This window comes from Nomascus leucogenys, chromosome 3 (assembly GCF_006542625.1).
Source record: "Nomascus leucogenys isolate Asia chromosome 3, Asia_NLE_v1, whole genome shotgun sequence".
NCBI lineage: Eukaryota > Metazoa > Chordata > Mammalia > Primates > Hylobatidae > Nomascus > Nomascus leucogenys.
The window spans coordinates 42,120,044-42,139,556 of NC_044383.1; the positions used below are offsets into that span (position 1 = coordinate 42,120,044).

Here is a 19,513-nt window from a genome sequence, read left to right on the forward strand (position 1 = left end):
CCCTAATTCACTAAGCTTTAGTCTCACAAGCCTTATTTCTGAATTTGCCAATTGTGTTCCCTTCTCAGGGTCTTTTTATTAGCTGTCACTTCTGTTAGTGTGCTGCTCTCACAGATCTTCTCATGGTTTGAGTTATTTTCATCATTAAGACCTCAGTTGTTGCCTTACAGAGGCCCTCCCTGAGGTTCCTAGCTAAAAGCAACCACTAATCACTCCTTATTACATTGCCCTATCTTCTCGAAGCACTTATCAGTATCTGAAATTATCTTTCTTCACATTTGTTTTCACATTTATTTTCTATCTGTAACCTGCCCCCAATAGAAATTAGAATATAAGCTACTTAGAGCTGTATATGACATGCATTTTTGCTTAACACTGTATCTCCAACGCCAAGACAATACATACTCACTGGCTAACTGCTCAACTCTTTGCATACGTAAGTTGAATCCTTCCAAGGTGCAAATAAAAATCAACCTCTTCTGTATAACCTTCCCAATTCCAGTGATTTCTCCCTCATCTGATCATCTGTAGTATTTACTTTCCTAAAGGCCGTATCTTCTGAAGTTAGTAACAATGATTTCAACTTCCTTTGGGTTAGAAGGTGTCTGGTATATATTCTATATACCCTTACTTTCAACCTTTTTAGGTATCTCTTGTGCTTAGCATGGAATATAATTTTTAAAAATCCAAAGTGATAGTCTCTTCTAACCAGTGAGTTTAGTGCATTTATATTTGTTATTCAATTACTTATTCCTATATTTGGACTTGTTTCTGCAATCTTACTTTTTGCTTTCATTTAACTCACTTTTTAATGCTTCTTTTTCCCATTCCCCTACTCTCCAGTTAAGAAAGTTATTTGCTCCATTTGCAGTTTTAGAGGTTACTTTCAATTTCTTATTATTCACAGTTAACAAGCCTAAAGTTAATATCCTACTCTTTCTTTAGGATGCTCTATAATAAGAACATCTTAGAATACTTTTAATTCCAATAAGCTTCCTCTACTTATGTGTTGTTATTCTCCCATCTTTTGGCTTTTTCTTCTTAAATCACACACATTAGACATCAATTTTATGCAGGTATTTTTTAGGGTGACACATAAATACAGTTGACCCTTGAACAACATGAGAGTTAGGAATGCTGATCCCCAATGCAGTAGAAAAATCCATGTATAACTTTTGACTCCCCCAAAACTTAACTATCAATAGCCTACCATTGATCAGAACCTCACCAATAATATAGTCTATTAACACATATTTTATATGTATTATGTATTATACACTGAATTCTTATGATAGGGAAAAGATAATGTTATTAAGAAAATCACAAGAGAAAATATAGTTACTATATATTAAGTGGAAGCAATCATCATAAAGGTCTTTATCCTCTTTATCTTCACCTTAAGTAGGCTAAGGAGGAGGCTGAAGAGGAGGAGCTGGTCTTGCTGTCTCAGACATGGCAGACGCAGAATAAAATCTGTGTCTGAGTGAACTCACGCAGTTCAAACCCATGATGTTTAAGGGTCAACTGTATTTATGAATTTCTTTTTCATCATTCTTTCTTATATCTCAGATCCTTCTGCTTCTCTCTAAAATATATCTTTTAAAGTTTAAGTATACGTCTGTTGGTGGTAAAGGCAGTTTTTGTTTATTATAAATATCTTAAGTCACCCTCATTCTTGAAAGTCAGTTTCTCCGGCTACATCAATCAATGTTTATATTCTTTTCTTTTAGTATTTTGAAAATATTACTTCAGGTTTTTGGCTCCCAGATTGCTGTGGAGCAGTCTGCTGACAGCCAGATAATTTTCCTTTATGAATGATTTGTCTTTTCCCTTTGATTACTTATAAGGTATCTTTATTACGATGTTCCAATTTCACTACTTTGTCTGCATTTCTTTTATCTTGCTTAGTATATATTGTGTTTCCCCTGTTATTTGTGGATTCATGTCTTACATCAGTTATGGGAAACTCCCAGGTATTAAATATACACCCCCATTCTTTCTGCCATAATTTTTAGACTCCAAATACAATGAAGTTTAGTCTTTCTTATTCTATCCTCTATATATCTTTATTATTTTTATAGTTTATCTCTTTTTCCCTCTGAGTTCTACTCTGAGAAATTTCTTCTTCACTTCTACCTTCCAGTTTACTAATTCTTTTTCCAGCAGTCTCCAATCTGCTGTTTAATCTATTGATTTCTCTACTTCTAAAAATTTATTTGGTATCAAAGATATTTTAGACAGTCTCATGTTCATAATCTCAATATCTGTAACAGCCATTCTGACTGGTGTGAGATGTTATGTCATTGTGGTTTTGACTTGCAATTCTCTAATGATCAGTAATGCTGAGCATTTCTTCATATGCTGGTTGGACACATGTATGTGTTCTTTTGAAGCGTCTGCCCATGTTCTTTGCCCACTTTTTAATGAAGTTGTTTGCTTTTGCTTATTAAATAGTTCTTTATAGATTCTGGATATTAGACCTCTGTTGGATGCATAGTTTGCAAACATTTTCTCCTATTCTTCAGGTTGTCTACTTACTGTGTTGATAGTTTCTTTTGCTGTGCAGAAACTCTTCAGTTTAATTAGGTCACATTCATCAATTTTTGTTTTTGTCACAATTGCTTTTGGCATCTTTATTATGAAATCTTTGCTAGGGCCTATGTCCAGAATGATATTTCCTAGGTTATCTTCCACGCTTTTTATACTTTCAGTTTTTACATTAAAGTCTTTAATTTGTCTTGAGTTGATTTTTGTATATGGTGAAAGAAATGAGTCCACTTTCAATCTTTTACATATAGCTAGCGAGTTATCCCAGCACTATTTATTGAACAGAGAATCTTTTCCTTATTCCTTTGTGGACTTTGTCAAAGATCAGATGGTTGTAGGTGTGTGTCATCAGTTCTAGGCTCTCTGTTCTGTTCCATTGGTCTATGTGTCTGTTTCTGAACCAGTACCATGGTGTTTTGGTTGCTGTGGCTTGTAGTATAGTTTGAAGCCAGGTAATGGGATGCCTCCAGCTTTGTTCTCTTTTTTTAGGATTGCCTTGGCTAATCAAACTCTTTTCTGGTTTCATATGAATTTTAAAATAGTTTTTTTCCTAATTCTGTGAAGAATGCCATTGGTAGTTTGATTGGAATAGCACTGCAACTGTAAATTGCTTTGGGCAGTATGGCCACTTTAATGATATTGATTCTTCCTATCCTTGAGCATGGAATATTTTTCCATTTGTTTGTTCATCTCTAATTTTTTGGAGCAGTGTTTTGTAATTCTCATTGTTAATACTCTCTTACCTCACTGGTTAGCAATATTCACAGGGATTTTATTCTTTTTGTGGCTATTGTGAGTGGAATGGCATTCTTGATTTGGCTCTCAGCTTAGTGTTGGTGTATAGAAATGCTACTGATTTTTATATATTGATTTTGCATTCAGAAACTTTGCTGAAATTGTTCTTCATGTCTAGGAGCTTTTGGGCACAGGGTTTGGGGTTTTCTAGGTATAGAACAATATCATCTGCAAACATTTGACTTCCTCTCTTCCTATTTTGATGCCTTCTATTTCTTTCTCTTGCCTAACTGCTCTGGCTAAGACTTCCAGTACTATGTTAAATAGGAGTGGTAAGAGTGGGCATCCTTGTCTTGTGCTGTTGTCAAGAGGAAGACTTGTAGCTTTTACTCATTCAGTATGATGTTGGCTGTGGGTTTGTCACAGATGATTCCTATTATTTTGAGGTATGTTCCTTCAACGCCTAGTTGTTCAGGGTTTTTAACATACAGGGAAGCTGAATTTTATCAAAAGCCTTTTCTGCATCTATTGAGATAATCATGTGGTTTTTGTGTTTAGTTCTGTTACGTGATGAATCACATTTATTGATATGTGTAGGATGAACCAACCTTGCATCCTAGGGATAATACTTACTTGATCATGGTGGATTAGCTTGTTGATGTGCTTTTAGATTCAGTTTGATAGTATTTTGCAGGGGTTTTCGCATCAATGTTCATCAAGAATATTGGCCTGAGGTTTTCTTTGTGTGTGTGTGTGCGCGCGCACGCACGCACGTGTCTGTGGCTCTGCCACACAGAAAAGATGACATCAAGATGATGCTGGCCTCACAAAATGAATTAGGGAAGAGTCTCTCCTCTTCAATTTTTTGGAATAGTTTCAGTAGAAATGGTGCCAGCTCTTTGTACATCTGGTAGAATTCAGCTGTGAACCCACCTGGTTCTGGGCTTTTTTTTGGGGTTGGCAAGCTGTTTCTTACTGATTCAATTTCAGAGCTCATTATTGGTCTGTTCAGGGTTTCCATTTCTTCCTGCTTCCATCTTGGGATGGAACTCCTTCAGTTCAACCCTGATTTTGGTTATTTCTTGTCTTCTGCTAGCTTTGGGGTTAGTTTGTGCTTGTTTCTATAGATTTTCTAGGTGTGACATTATGTTTACTTGAGATCTTTCTAACATTTTGATGTAGGTATTTAGATCTATAAAATTTCCTTTCACAGTGCTTTATCTGGGTCCCAGAGATTCTGGTATGTTTTATCTTTGTTCTCATTAGTTTTGATACATTTCTTGATTTCTGCTTTAATTTCACTGCTTACCCAAAAGTCATTCAGGAGCAGACTGTTTTAATTTTCTTATAATTGTATGCTTTTGAGTGGTTTTCTCAGTATGGATTTCTATGTTTATTGTGCAATGGTGTTGATATGAATTCATTTTTTTAAAGGTTTGCTGAGAATTGTTTTATGATTGTGTGGTAGATCTTAAAGTATGTGTCATGTACAGTTCAGAAGAATGTGTATTCTGTTGTTTTGGGGTGGAGAGTTCTGTAGGTATCTGTTAGGTCCATTTGGTCAAATGACAAGTTCAGGTCCCATGTATCTTTGTTAGTTTCTTCCTCAATCATCTAATATTGTCAGTGGGGTGTTGAAGTCTCCCACTATTACTGTGTGGTTATCTAAGTCTCTTTGTAGATCTCTAAGAAGTTCCTTTATAAATCTAGGTGCTCCTGTATTAGGTACATATATATTTGGGATAGCTAAGTCTTCTTGTTGAACTGAACTCTATACCATTATGTAATGCTCTTGTCTTTTTTGATTGTTATTGGTTTAAAAGTCTGTTTTGTCTGAAGTTGCAATAACAATCCCTGCTCTTTTTTCTTTTCTATTGTTCTTGCTAGAGCTTTCTCCATTGCTTTACTTTGAGCCTACGGATGTCATTGTATGTGAGATGGGTCTCTTGAAGACAGCATATAGTTTGGTCTTTCTTCTTACACAACTTGCCACTCTGTGCCTTTTAAGTAGACATTTAGCCTTTTTACATTCCCTTAGCATTTACTTATCAGAAAAGTATCTTATTTCTCCTTCAATTATGAGGCTTTGTTTGGCTGTATATGAAATTCTTGGTTGGAATATCTTTTTGTTAAGAATGCTGAATATAGGCTCCCAATCTCTTCTGTCTTGAAGGGTTTCTGTTCAAAGGTCTGCTGTTAGCCTGATAGGGTTCCCACTAGAGGTGATCTGCTCCTTCTCTGTAGCTGCCTTTAACATTTTTTCATTCATTTTGACTTTGGAGAATCTGAGGACTGTGTGTCTTGGGGATGGTCATCTTGTATGTTGCAGGGGTTCTCTGAATTTCCTGAATTTGAATGTTGGCTTCTCTAGTGAGGCTGGGGAAATATTCATGGATGATATCCTCAAATACGCTTTCCAAATTGCTTGCTTTCTCTCCCTCTCTTTCTGAGATGTCAATGAGTTGTAGATTTGGTCTCTTCACATAATCCCATATTTCTTGGAGCCTTTGTTTATTATTTTTTATTTTTGTCTGACTGAGCTATTTAGGAGAATCAGTCTTTGAGCTCTGAAATTCTTTCTTTAGCTTGGTCAATTCTGCTGTTAATGTTTGCAACTGTACTATGAATTTTTTTTTTTTTTTTGAGTGAGACAGTGTCTAACTCTGTCGTTCAGGCTGCAGTGTGGTGGTGCAATCATAGCTCACCATAATTTTGAACTCCTGGGCTCAAGTGATCCTCCCACTAAAGCCTCCCAAGTACCTGGGACTATAAGCATGCACCACTACACCCAGCTAACTTAAAAAAATTTTTTTTTGTAGAGATGGGGTAAAATTTGTGAAGTGAGATTTTCAGCTCTGTCAGATAAATTTGGTTCTTTCTTAAAACAACCATTTCATCTTTTATCTCCTGTATTATTTTATTGTATTCTTTAGATTCCTTATATTGGGCTTCTACTTTCTCCTGAATCTCAATCATCTTTGTTCCTATCCATATTCTGAATTCTACTTCTGTCATTTCAGCCTGGTTAAGAACCATTGCTGGGAACTAGCGTGGCTTTTTGAGTTGCCAGAGTTCTTGTGCTGGTTCTTTCTCATCTGAGTGGGTTGACGTTCCTTCAGTTTCTGGAGTTGCTATCCTTTGAATGGGATTTTTTTTTTTTTTTTTTGCTTTTATCTTCTTTGATGCATTTACGGGTTTGATTGTGGTATAAATCGGTTCAGTTGAATGGCTTTGTTTCTGGAAAATTTTAGTGGGCCAAGGCTCAGCTCAGCACTCCTGGGCTGCATGCTCTAACTCTGTGGGGTGCTGGTACCGAGCCCCTGGCTTTGTTCTCTGGCCCCTCAAGGTTAGGAACGTGCTGTGCCAAAAGGGCTGAGGTCTTCTTGGTCCACTGGCAATAACATTCTGATGAGTGGTGTCAGACAAAACACTTGACTGGGGTAGTGGCAGTTGGATCCATGATTGCTTGCATGTGCCAGCAGCCACTCAGGGCCATGTGGTGGGATGCACACACATCTGCTGGGGCAAGGTACTAGTGGGAGTGGGCTTGTGGCATTGCTCCATGCTCTTGAGCTGGCAGCAGTGGTGGTGTGGTAGGTGTGGGGTGCTGGTAGGGGGCAGGAATGCTGGATTCTATGCACATGCATTTGCACCAGCAGTGGTGTCAGCATGGTGGGGGGGGACAAGTTGCTAGTGTCCGTGTGCATTTTTGCAGCAGCAATGGTGGCATGATCGGGTGCCCACATGCCAGTGGGGGCAGCAGCATGTACTCATGCAGCAGTAGCATGGTGGGATACGCACGCACACTGGTGGGAAGAAGTGAGGTCCACTCACTCGCAAACCTTGGCAAAGCAATGGGAAGGTGGCTGTGGAGAAATGCATGCTGGCAAAGCTATGGAGGGGAGGTTGTGATGCGGGGAGGTTGCAGGTAGGCTGGTGTGTGTTGGTGGGGGCCACTCTGCTGGACCCTATGATGGTCAGGAGCGGTCTGCTGGTGAAGAAGCTATGCCCCAGGAAGTACCCTGGTTGGGCATCGAGGGTGCACTGCAAGTGAGTGTGGCCAGGCTGGGGCCCTGGGAGAGGCCAGCAGTCAGGGGGACACTCACATTGGTCTGGCACCATCTCACAGGCAAGACTGCCCTACTCTGTCCGGGTCTGAGTCTTCTCAAGGCTAAAGTCTCCAGGAGGAGCACAGTGTGCCTTGAGGGATGAGAATCCCTGGTCATGCTCCACTGCATCCATACCAAACCATCTGGGCGCCACACAGGCTGGAGTCCTACCCCTCCCACATGTGTAAGCAGTTCACCCTGCCAGCTCAAGTGTCCATGGGGGTCATGGAATCTCCTGTTGCCAGGATTCCGGAGGTCCGTGGCAAAAGTAGGCTGCTCCTTGCCTGTTCAACTCACCCTTTCCACAGGAGCTGCTGGGGGTCATGAATGAATCCCATTACTTGGTAGCCCCACCCAGGTTTCCCAGCTCCCTTCAGCCCAGCTTCTGTGTCCTCCATCTGTCCAATCTCAATGCCTTCTCTCTGAAGATCTGCTTGGAGTGTGCCAGTCTTCCTGATGTCCAGTCTCTCCGTGGCAGATGTTCCTCCTGGCTGCATCTAGTTGGCCATCTTGGCTCCAAATCTCCATTACTGTTATTTTTAACAGCCTTTTAAGACTAGCTTCCTTCACTTAGCAATATGTATTTAAGGTTTCTCCATGTCTTTTTGTGACTTGGTATCTCATTTCTTCTTATCACTGAATAATTTCCATGATATGGAATGTACCACAGTTTGTTTATCCCTTCACCTATGGAAGGACATTTTTGGTAATTTTTTTTTTTTTTTTTTTTTTTTTTTTTTTTTTTTTTGAGAGTTCTCTGTCCCCAGCTGGAGTGCAGTGCGCGATCTCGGCTCACTGCAGCTCCGCTCCGGGTTCACCCATTCTCCTGCCTCACCCCGAGTACTGGACTACAGCGCCCAACACGGCTAATTTTTGTATTTTAGTAAGGGTTTCACCTGTTACAGATGTTCAATTCCTGACTCTATCCCCCTCGCTCCAAGTGCTGGATTACAGGTTGAGACCGGCAGCATTTTTGGTAATTATTAATAAGGCTGCTGTAACCATTTGTGTGCCAGTTTTTGGGTGAACATAAATTGTTAACTCATTTGGGTAAATATATCTGAGTGTAAGTGAGGGATCATATGGTAAGCCTATGTTTACCTTTGGAAAACAAATGAAAAATACAACCTATCAAAATTTGTGAGATACAGCAAAAGCAGTGTTTAGAGGGAAATGTATAGCACTGAATGAATATATTAGCAAAAAAATCTGAAATTAATCATTTAAGTGTCCACCTTAGGAAACTAAAACAAAAGAGCAAATTAAATCCAAGGTAAGTAGAAGACAAGATATAAAAATTAGAGAAGAAGTCAATGAAACTTAAAAAAGGGAACAGGGAAAATCAACACAACAAAATGCTGATTTTTTTGAAGAGAACAATAAAAGTGATAGGCCTCTAGCCAGACTAATCACAAAAGGAAGTGAGAACACACTAATTACTAAACGAAAGATCATTCTCACACTGATTCTGTAGACATTAAAAGGATAATTTATGACTATTATGAACAACTCTATGCTCACAAATTTGATAACCTAGATATGTTACTGAAAAACACAATCTACCAAAATTAATATGAGAAACAGATAATCTGAATAAGCCTGTGTCTATTAAAGGAACAGAATCAATAATTGTTAACTTTCTAAAACAGAAAGCACCAGGCTCAGATGGCTTTAATGGTAAATTCTACCAAATATTTAAAAAATAAATGATACCAATTCTTTAAAATTTCTTCCAGAAAATAGAAGCAGAGAGAATACTTTCTAAGTCCTTCTGTGAGGCCAGCATTAACCTAATACTCAAAAGAGAAAGATATTACAAGAACAGAAAAGTATAGATCAATACCTCTTATGAACATAGATGCAAAAAAATCCTCAACAAAATATTAGCAAATTGAACCAAAAATACATAAAAAGAATTATACAACACAACCAAGTGTGATTTATTTCATGTTATGCAAGTCTGGTTCAACACCTGAAAATCAACTAATGTAATTCATCACATTAACAAGCTAAAAAAGAAAAATCATGTGATCATAGCAACAGATGCAAAAGAAACAGTTGATGAAATCCAATACCCATTCATGACAAAAATTATCAGTGAACAAGAAATAGAGAACTTCCTCAACTTGATAAAGAACATCTAAAAAAAAAAACCCTACAGCTAACATCATAATTAATGGTGAGATACTAGATGATCCAGGTTCATTTGGTACTTTCCCTGCCTTGGTCGTAGAATTAGCCATTTCTCTAGGGAGCTGTGGTTCTTTTAGTGTGACATGGTATTTAGAAACCAAGATAAGTATAGTGAAGTGCTCAGTATAGTGAAGGGATGTTATTGCTGTAGACCCTTTCAGTGCACAGGGCTAGAACATACACACTCGCATGCACACACATGTATCTACATCTATTAAAAACCATGAGATCATTACAATGCCTCCAATTCTAATTCAATTCCCAAAACTGTTTTTAGCCTCCCTCATCCCATATTTCTATCTCCCTTTTCTAAAATGAGAAACCTGACTCCCAGCAACATTGATATATTTTCTCATTTGTTTAGTTCAACAATACATAGAATGTAATTTCAGAATTATTTGTCTATACCCCCGAGGGGGGAAAAAAACCCAAACTACTAAAAGTTAAAGATTTGTTTACAGTCTTTGTGTGTGTTTTCTTAGTTAGGATTATATAGTTAAAGTACTATGTATGAATGTTTTTTAGTGAGTTTTGGAAAATATGGTTATAGTATTCATTCAAAATACAGTTAGGTTTATTTTCTGTTTGTATTCCATTTTAGGGTTTTTTCCCTCATATCTGTATATTTAATTTTTTAACGTATATAACATTAATATTCTAAGTCAAAAGAACTCAGAGAGGACTGGTCCATGCTGGGGTAGGCTGAGTGGCTGTGAGGTGGGCTGTGTCATGGGGCCTCGGGCCAACCATGGCCAAGCCTTTGGTGCAGACGTAGCATGGTGTGTGCTCCAACTGTAGCTGTGTCAGTATGTTATGATGGCATCCAGTACCAACCTGGCTACCAGAATCTCCAATAGTAAAGAGAAATACTCAAGGCTCTGCAGCACAGATGATGGCTACATTGACCTTTAGTTTAAAGAAAGCTCTCCTGGCCAGTCTCGGTGGCTGACACCTATAATCCCAACACTTTGGGAGGCCAAGGCAGGAGGACTGCTTGAGGCCAGGAGTCTGAGACCATCCTGGGCAACACAGTGAGACAAGGGATAATTATCTTATACCTATACTTATCTCTAATGTCATGTTCCAGTGAAAGACCTTGGTAAAATCAAGTATCAGGGTGGGTCCATCTGCAATATTTTTTACTTGCTTTCTGACAGCAACCAGGAATTTTTTAAGCCACAGAGCAAGTGTTCAAAATGTAAACACCTTCTCTATTTACCAATCCTTGGCCAGCTCTGATTTGGTTCACCAATAGGTTGTTCAGTATATAACTGGGCTATTCTGGCCTTTGTAGATTAAGATGTTTTGTATGTCATCCCCTTAAGAATTGGACTTTTGCCTGTTTCCTAATAAAAAATGTAGGGAATTGGTTATTATTTAGAATTTACACACTATTGCTAGCACCTTGCATTATGATGTCATTCTGCTGAAGATCATAAGACTCAGCCTGGATCCCTCGAGGACTAGATTGCCTTAGGTTAATTCTATTTCCTATTTTGCAAAAAACGACTTAAATTCAAAAGAAATTAAAATGTCAAGAAAAAATCAAGTTCAGAGAAGTGTACCTAGGAATGGAATTGTTGGGTTACAGAATATGCATATGCTTCATGTTAAGAGATCACGCGAAGTATTTTTCCAAAGTGGTTGTACCAATTTATACTTACATCATCAAGGGATGAAAGTTCCAACTGTTCCACAATATTGCCAATACTTGGTAAGGTTTTTGAAACAATTTTATTAATTTTGATGGATGTGTAATGTTATTTTCATTTCTCCAATGACAAAGGACGTTTATATTTAATAGTGAAGTACTCATATTGGGAATAAGACAAAGAGGTCTGCTATTACTTCTTTTATTCACAATTGTGAAAGAGGTCCCAGTCAATGCAAACACATACATACATCCATATAAGATACAGGATTAGAAGGAGATAAAACTCTCCTTTTTCACAAATGACAAGATTGTGTACACAGAAAATCCAAGTTAATTTACTGATGTACTATTAGAATTAATGGATGAATATAGCAAAGTACAGTTGACTCTTGAATACAGGTTTGAATTGTGCAAGCCTGCTTATATACATTATTTTCTTTCACCTCTGCCACCTAAGACAGCAAGACCAACCCCTCCTCTTCCTCAGCCTACTCAATAAGGATGAAGACCTTTATGATAGTCCACTTCCACTTAATAGATAGTAAATATATTTTATCTTCCTTATTTTTTCTTAATAACATTGCCTTTTCCTTAGCTTACTTTATTGTAACAATATAGTATACAATACTTATAACATAAAATATATGTTAATTGACTGTTTATGTTATCAGTAAGACTTCTGGTCAACAACAGGTTATTAGTAGTTAAGCTTCTGGGGAGTCAAAAGTTATACACAGATGTTTTTTTTACTGCATGGGGGGTTTGCGCCCCTAAACCTCACATTGTTCAAGGGTCAACTGTATTTAGATAAAGATAAATATATGAAAGTATTTCCATATATTAGTCACAATTGGAAAATAAAATTATAATAGGATTAAAAAAACGAAGTACCTAGAAATACATGTAATGAGAAATGTGTAACACCTCTACCCAGAAAACTACAAAACATTACCAAGAGAAATTAAAGAAGACCTAGGTACCTAAAAGGATACGGTATGCTTATGGATTGAAAAGATGTCAATTTTTCACAAATTGATCTATAGCAGTATGGTTCTCAAAATGTGGTCATTCTTAACATGTCTCTTTCAATTATCACTCTTTCCTTCACTTCATAGCTAAACTTCTGGAGACTTTGTTTACATTCTGTCTTTATCATTCCCACTTAGTCCTTCAAATATGCATCTGGATTTTTTGAATGGTGACATAACTTTTATAATATGTGTCACATCATAAATGAACTCATAAATCAACATATCCTGGGAACTTGTTACAAATGAAAATTCTTGGGCTTCACCCAAGACCTAATGAATCTGAAATTCTGTATTTTAACAAGCCCTTCTTGTGATTCTGATACAGGCTAATGTTTAAGAACCACTGATCTACAGATTCAGTGCAATTCCAATATAATTAAATAACTTACCTCCTTTTGCTGAGTAAGTAAAGCATGATTTTAGCAAGTCTTTCTAAAAAAGGATTGGATGTAAAAGTATTTGCTGCTTAATTCATAATTAAAAAATAAAAGAATAAAATAATCTAACTTTCTGAGAATTCCAGCTACATTTACTATAAAATTGTATCAGAGTTTCCAAGGTAATTATAAGGTGATTTTTACAATATTTGTGTGGCTGCTTTTGAAATACAGAAGAGACACAGAATAATATTACTTGCATGTCATAATACTTACAGTATTAAGTAAGGTATCATACACAGCATTCACAAATTTAGCATTAATCCCAGAGTCTTCAATGGTGTTAAATGAGGCAGTGGCATCTTTCTGCAAATTCAATTTAAGAATTAAGTATATTCAACATTTTAAAGACTATTCTTAGTAAAATTTGAACCACACTATTCCTTCATAATTTTGATGATTTTTTAGTCTGATAATAAAAAAGAACTGTTAGGGCAAATTTCTGAAAATAAAAAGAAATGTACAAAGATTATTTTAATAACTTTCTTTTTTAAAAGTGAAGGAATGGAGTTAAACATGAACATTAGAGCAAGTAAAAACAATATTTAAGGGCTGGGTGTGGTGGCTTATATCTGTAATCCCAGCACTTTGGGAGGCTGACATGGGAGGATCACCTGAGTTCGGGAGTTCGAGACCAGCCTGGCCAACATGGTGAAACCCTGTTTCTACTAAAAATACAAAAATTAGCCAGTGTGGTGGCAGGTACCTGTAATCCCAGCTACTCAGGAGGCTGAGGCACAAGAATTGCGTGAACCCAGGAGGCAGAGGTTGCAGTGAGCTGAGATTGCACCACTGCATTCCAGCCTGGGCAACAGAGTGAGACTCCATCTCAAAACAAAACAAAACAACACCCCCCAGAAAAACCCATATACTTATATAATATTTGTAATATTACATAATTGTATGTATTGTATAATTTCTGAAATCAATACATAATATATGCATGTTTAAATCAATATTGGGTAGAAAATGAGGTAAATTTATCATTTTTGGAAAATTTAAAACTAAAAGTGAAATGAAAAATGTGTTTTATGTATAATTACCTTAAATGCAGCATTTAATTCTGGGAAAGAATCAAATGTTGTTAGATAAAAATCATGTACTGCTTTCCAATCTCCTGATGACTTAACTTTTTCTACATCTTCCCTAAAATGAAAACACATTAACCATATATATATATATAGAGAAATATTATTCAGATAAACTAGCATTACTTTTTAATAAATGTCACCAAACATGCAATACGAAATACTGAAACCAAATAAAGAAATATGTCCCAGTTAATATAGTTTATGGATTTATAATTCTTAATTGGATTAAGATATTAATTTAGCTTCAACTTTCCCATTTACTTATTTTTAAAAAAGATCATCCTTAACATGTCTCTTTCAATTATCACTCTTTCCTTCCCTTCATAGCTAAACTTCTGGAGACTTTGTTTACATTCTATCTTTATCATTCCCACTTAGTCCTTCAAATATGCATCTGCATTTTTTGAATGGTGACATAACTTTTATAGTATGTGTCACATCATAAATGAACTCCTATTTTTTAAAATGGTAACAGTCTATTATTTAATTACCACCTTTATCTCTTTTTGCCTGTTTTGACTCATAGACTCTTACTTAGTGTTCCTTTATTTTGCTGCAGCCTATCGAACTCTTCCTATTATACGTATATTTGTTTTCTTTCACGTTCAACTTGAGACATATAGTCTTTTGAGGTCCTCTTGGCTAATACCTTACAATGATCCAAAAGTTAATTTCTCAAATAAAGATATTAAATTATGTAAAGTGCTGACATGCAGATGACTATACATTTACATATAATAGTGAGCTGAAACTTACTGAAAGTCTTTCACAGTTTTGGGCTGGATAGGAAGAATAGGTTCTGGAAGGACTGGGACCTTCATTTCGGATGATGATGCATCCATAGATGTACGCTGTTTTTGTCTAACATCAAGGCAAATTGGTGGTTGGTCTCTCACTGTGAAGTATAAAAACACATTCAAAATAATGAATCATTAAACTTTTCCAAATTATAAAATACAAGATTAATTCAACACGAACAGAAAACGAATTATTTTGTATCACATTCATTTTGAGATTAAAGAAAAACCAACCATCGTGAAGGACATTTACTGGAGGGCTTATTCCCCCACTTCACTCACAACACATATTAGGCTGTATCTTACATGGATGTGCATACTTAATATAGAGCTTCTTCCCTTTTTCCCTTCCCCCTCAAAATTGTTTGTTAATGTAATTTAGCATTTCTTTCCTCTCCCCTCTTCCCAAAAGTCATCTTTCTGGGGATATTTCAATGAGGCTCAATGTTTTTAATGTTTATTAGCTTTTTGAACACAGTCACACATTGCTTAATGATGGAGACACATTCTAAGAAACATGCCAGTAGGCAATTCTGTCACTGTGTGAACATCATACAATGTACTTACACAAACCTAGATGGTATAGCCTACTACACACTACACACCTAGGCTATATAATATAGCCTATTGCTCCCAGGCTACATATCTGTATAGCATTTGATTGTACAGAATACTGTAGACAACTGTAATACAATGATAAGCATTTGCTTATTTAAACACATGTAAACACAGAAAAGGTATAGTAAAAATATAATAGTATAATCTAGGGGACCACTGTCACATATGTGGTCTATTCTTGATTGAAATGTCATGACTGTATATGCACTTACGTCCTCTGTAAGTCTTTTAATTTTCATTTCTGGAAACAGAAAAGTGCATTATTAGATTCTCCACTTATAAACTGTTGTCATTTCAAGAATGTTATATGAAAGAAATCACACCTATGTAACCTTTTCATACTGGCTTTTAGTTAGCATAATTTTCTGGAGATTCATCCAAGTTGTTGCATATACAGATAGTTCATTCATTTTTATTGCTGAATAGTATTCCACTATTTGGGTGTACCACTATATGGTTAACTATTCAACCATTGAAGGACATCTGTTTTTAGGTTATTGTAAATAAAGCTGCTAGAAACATTTGTGTAGAGGTTATTGGGTAAAATAATTCCTCATTTCTTTGAGGTAAATATATGGCAGTTGCACGTTTAGTTTTTTAACAGACTACCAAACTTGTTTTCCAGAGTGGCTGTACCATTTCACATTCCCACCAGCAATATATTAGTGATCCAGTTTCTCTACAAACTCACCAGCGTTTGGTGTTGTCACTATTTTTGATAGTTGTGTAATATTTCTGTGTGATTTTAATTTTCATTTTCCTATCGGTTAATGAGGTTGAACAGCTTTTAATGTGCTTATTTTCCATCCATATATCTTCAGTGAAATGTCTCTTTACATCTTTTGCCTGTGTTCTGACTGGATTACTTTTCTGCTGTTAAGTACTGAAAGTTCCTTATATAGTTTAGATAATAGTCCCTTGTCACTAAAATAGCTTGCAAATGTTTTCTCCACTTTGTAGCCTGTCTTTTCATCCTCTGCACAGGGTCTTTCTCAGAGCAAAACTTTTAAATTTTGATGAAGTCAAATTGATAAATTTTTCTCTTATGGATTGTACTTTCGGTGTCAAGTCTAAGAACTATTTTCTAGTTCTAGAGCCCAAAGATTGTTTTATTTTTTTCTAAAAGTCCAATAATTTAACATTTAGGTCCATTATCCATTTTAACTTAATTTTTGTATAAGGTGTGAGTTTGGGGTTAATGTTTATTATTTTTTGTATATAGATGTCCAAGCACTCTGGCACCATTTATTGAAAAGGTTATTTTTCCTCCATTGAATTGCTTTTGCACCTTTGTCAAATTACAACTCGGCATATTTGTGTAGATCTATTTCTGGGCCCTCTATTCTATCAATCCTCGTATCTCTTCCTCCACGGTTATCTCAGTATGATTATTGTAGCTATGTAATAAAAATCAGGTAGACTGATTCTTTCAACTTTCTTCTTCTTTTAAAAAAGTTTTAGCCATTCCAGTTCTTCCACCTTTCCAGGTAAATTTGAAAATACTCTTTATCTATATCAACAACAAAAAACTTACGGGAATTTTGACAGGAAATACACAAAATTCCTTTTTGTATCAATTCGGGGAGAACTGGCATCTTTACTACAGTAAGTGTTCTAATCCATGAACACAGTATGCCTTTACACTTACTTAGATCTTAATTTCTTTCACTAGCATGGTATAATTTTAAGCATACATATTCTGTAATGTTTGCTAGATTTAAACCTTTTATTCTAAGTGATTACAAATGATAGCATTTTTATTTTAGTGTCCATGTGTTCACTGTTAACATAAAGAAATATAACTGATTTTTGTATATTTATCTTGTATTCTTCAACCTTACTGAACTCACTTATTAATTCTAGGAAGTTTTTTTTTTTTTTTGAGAGTTCATTTTTTTTTTTTTTGCATAGACAATTATGCCATCTGCAAATAGGGAAAAGTCTTATTTCTTATTTTCTAATGTGTATGTATGTCTTTTTTCTTCTTTTTGCCTTCTTGTATTGGCTAAAATTTGCAGCACTGAGATGAGTAAGAGTAAGAGCAAACATCCGTGCATTATTCCCACTATTAAAAGGGAAAGCACTAAATCTTTAGCCATTAAGAAAAAGGGTAAGCTTTACCAATATAAGGGTACTCCCTTTGATTCTTAGCATGTTGAATAAGAGTGCTAAGAGCAGACATCCTTGCCTTGTTCCCAAACTTAAGGTAAAAGCATTCAGTCTTTCACAACTACATAAAATGTTAATTGCAGGTTTTTTCTAGATGTTGTTTATCAAGTAAAAGAAAATAGTCTCTTTTCCTATTTTTCTGGGAGTTTTAATTTTTTTCATTATGAATAGGTGTTGGATTTTGTCAAATTATTTTACTGCATGGAATCATTCTAAAACATGTTAGTATGGTAGATTACATTAATTGATATTTTTAAAACTGAACCATCTAGCATCCCTGGAGTGACCTTTTGGTCATGGTGTATAACTCTTTTTATGTATTGCTGAATTTTATTTGCTAATATTTTGTTAAGGACTTCTGCCATCTATATTCATGAGGGATATTGATCTGTAATTTTCTTTTTCTTTTTTTTTTTAAACTATCTTTGTCTGGTTTTGTTATCAGTGTAATACCACCTTTGTAAAATGAAAAATAAGTGTTCCCTTTTTGTCTATTTTCTGGTAGAGACTGTAAAGAAATGGTGTTAATTCTTTAAACATTTGGTAGAATTATCCTGTGAGACCATCCGGACGTGAATATTCCTTTTTTAAAGTTTTAAAACTAGAAATCCTTAGTGGTTATAAAACTAGGCAAATTAACTATTTCAAACTGGATGAGCTGCAATAGCTTTTGTTTTTTGATGAATTGGTCCACTTCATCTGTAATTTCTGTGTGTAGAGTTGTTTGTAGTATTCCCTTATTATCTTTTCTGATGTTTACAGGGTCTGTTGTAATATCTCCTATTTCATTTATGATACTGATAATCTACCTTTTTTTATCAGTCTTCCTAGAGGTTTATCAATTTTATTGATCTTATCAAAGAGTCATCTCTGTTTCATTGATTTTCTCAATTTTTCTGTTTTCAGTTTTGCTGATTTTATATTTCCTCCTTCCTGCTTGCTTTGGGTTGACTTTCTCTTCTTTTCCTACGTCCGTGCGCTAAAGGCTTAGATATTTGTTTTGAAACTTCCCCCCTTTTCGATGTATCTCAAAATAATAAGAGCTATCTATGACAAACCCACAGCCAATATCATACTGAATGGGCAAAAGCTGGAAGCATTCCCTTTGAAAACTGGCACAAGAGAGGGATGCCCTCTCTCTTAGCACTCCCATTCAACATAGTGTTGGAAGTTCTGGCCAGGGCAATCAGGCAGGAGAAAGAAATAAAGGGTATTCAATTAGGAAAAGAAGAAGTCAAATTGTCCGTGTTTGCAGATGACATGATTGTACATTTAGAAAACCCCATCGTCTCAGCCCAAAATCTCCTTAAGCTGATAAGGAACTTCAGCAAAGTCTCAGAATGTGTGCAAAATCAATGTGCAAAAATCACAAGCATTCTTATACACCAATAACAGACAAACAGAGAGCCAAATCATGAGTGAATTCCCATTCACAATTGCTTCAAAGAGAATAAAATACCTAGGAATCCAACTTACAAGGGATGTGAAGGAACTCTTCAAGAAGAACTACAAACCACTGCTTAACGAAATAAAAGAGGACATAAACAAATGGAAGAACATTCCATGATCATGGATAGGAAGAATCAATATCATGAAAACGGCCATACTGCCCAAGGTAATTTATAGATTCAATGCCATCCCCATCAAGCTACCAATGGCTTTCTTCACAGAATTGGAAAAAACTACTTTAAAGTTCATATGGAACCAAAAAAGAGCCCGCATTGCCAAGTCAATCCTAAGCCAAAAGAACAAAGCTGGAGGCATCACACTACCTGACTTCAAACTATACTACAAGTCTACAGTAACCAAAACAGCATGGTACTGGTACCAAAACAGAGATATAGACCAATGCAACAGAATAGAGCTCTCAGAAATAATACCACACATCTACAACTATCTGATCTTTGACAAACCTGACAAAAACAAGCAATGGGGAAAGGATTCCCTATTTAATAAATGGTGCTGGGAAAACTGGCTAGCCATATGTAGAAAGCTGAAACTGGATCCCTTCCTTACACCTTATACAAAAATTAATTCAAGGTGGATTAAAGACTTAAATGTTAGACCTAAAACCATAAAAACCCTAGAAGAAAACACAGGCAATACCATTCAGGACATAGGCATGGGCAAGG

The 19,513-nt window shown here is 36.0% G+C and overlaps 1 protein-coding gene across 2 annotated transcripts in view; it reads right to left on the reverse strand.

Moving 5' to 3' along the window:
• Positions 1-19,513, reverse strand: part of HECTD2 (HECT domain E3 ubiquitin protein ligase 2) — a 112,046-nt gene that overhangs the window by 39,321 nt on the left and 53,212 nt on the right. For both annotated transcript variants that reach the window (XM_030809272.1, XM_030809271.1), the window contains exons 3-5: positions 14,554-14,692; positions 13,750-13,852; positions 12,923-13,012 (exon numbers count right to left, since the gene is read on the reverse strand). In XM_030809272.1, the coding sequence (XP_030665132.1) occupies positions 12,923-13,012; positions 13,750-13,852; positions 14,554-14,692 (332 nt within the window). The remainder of the gene's footprint in view (positions 1-12,922; positions 13,013-13,749; positions 13,853-14,553; positions 14,693-19,513) is intronic.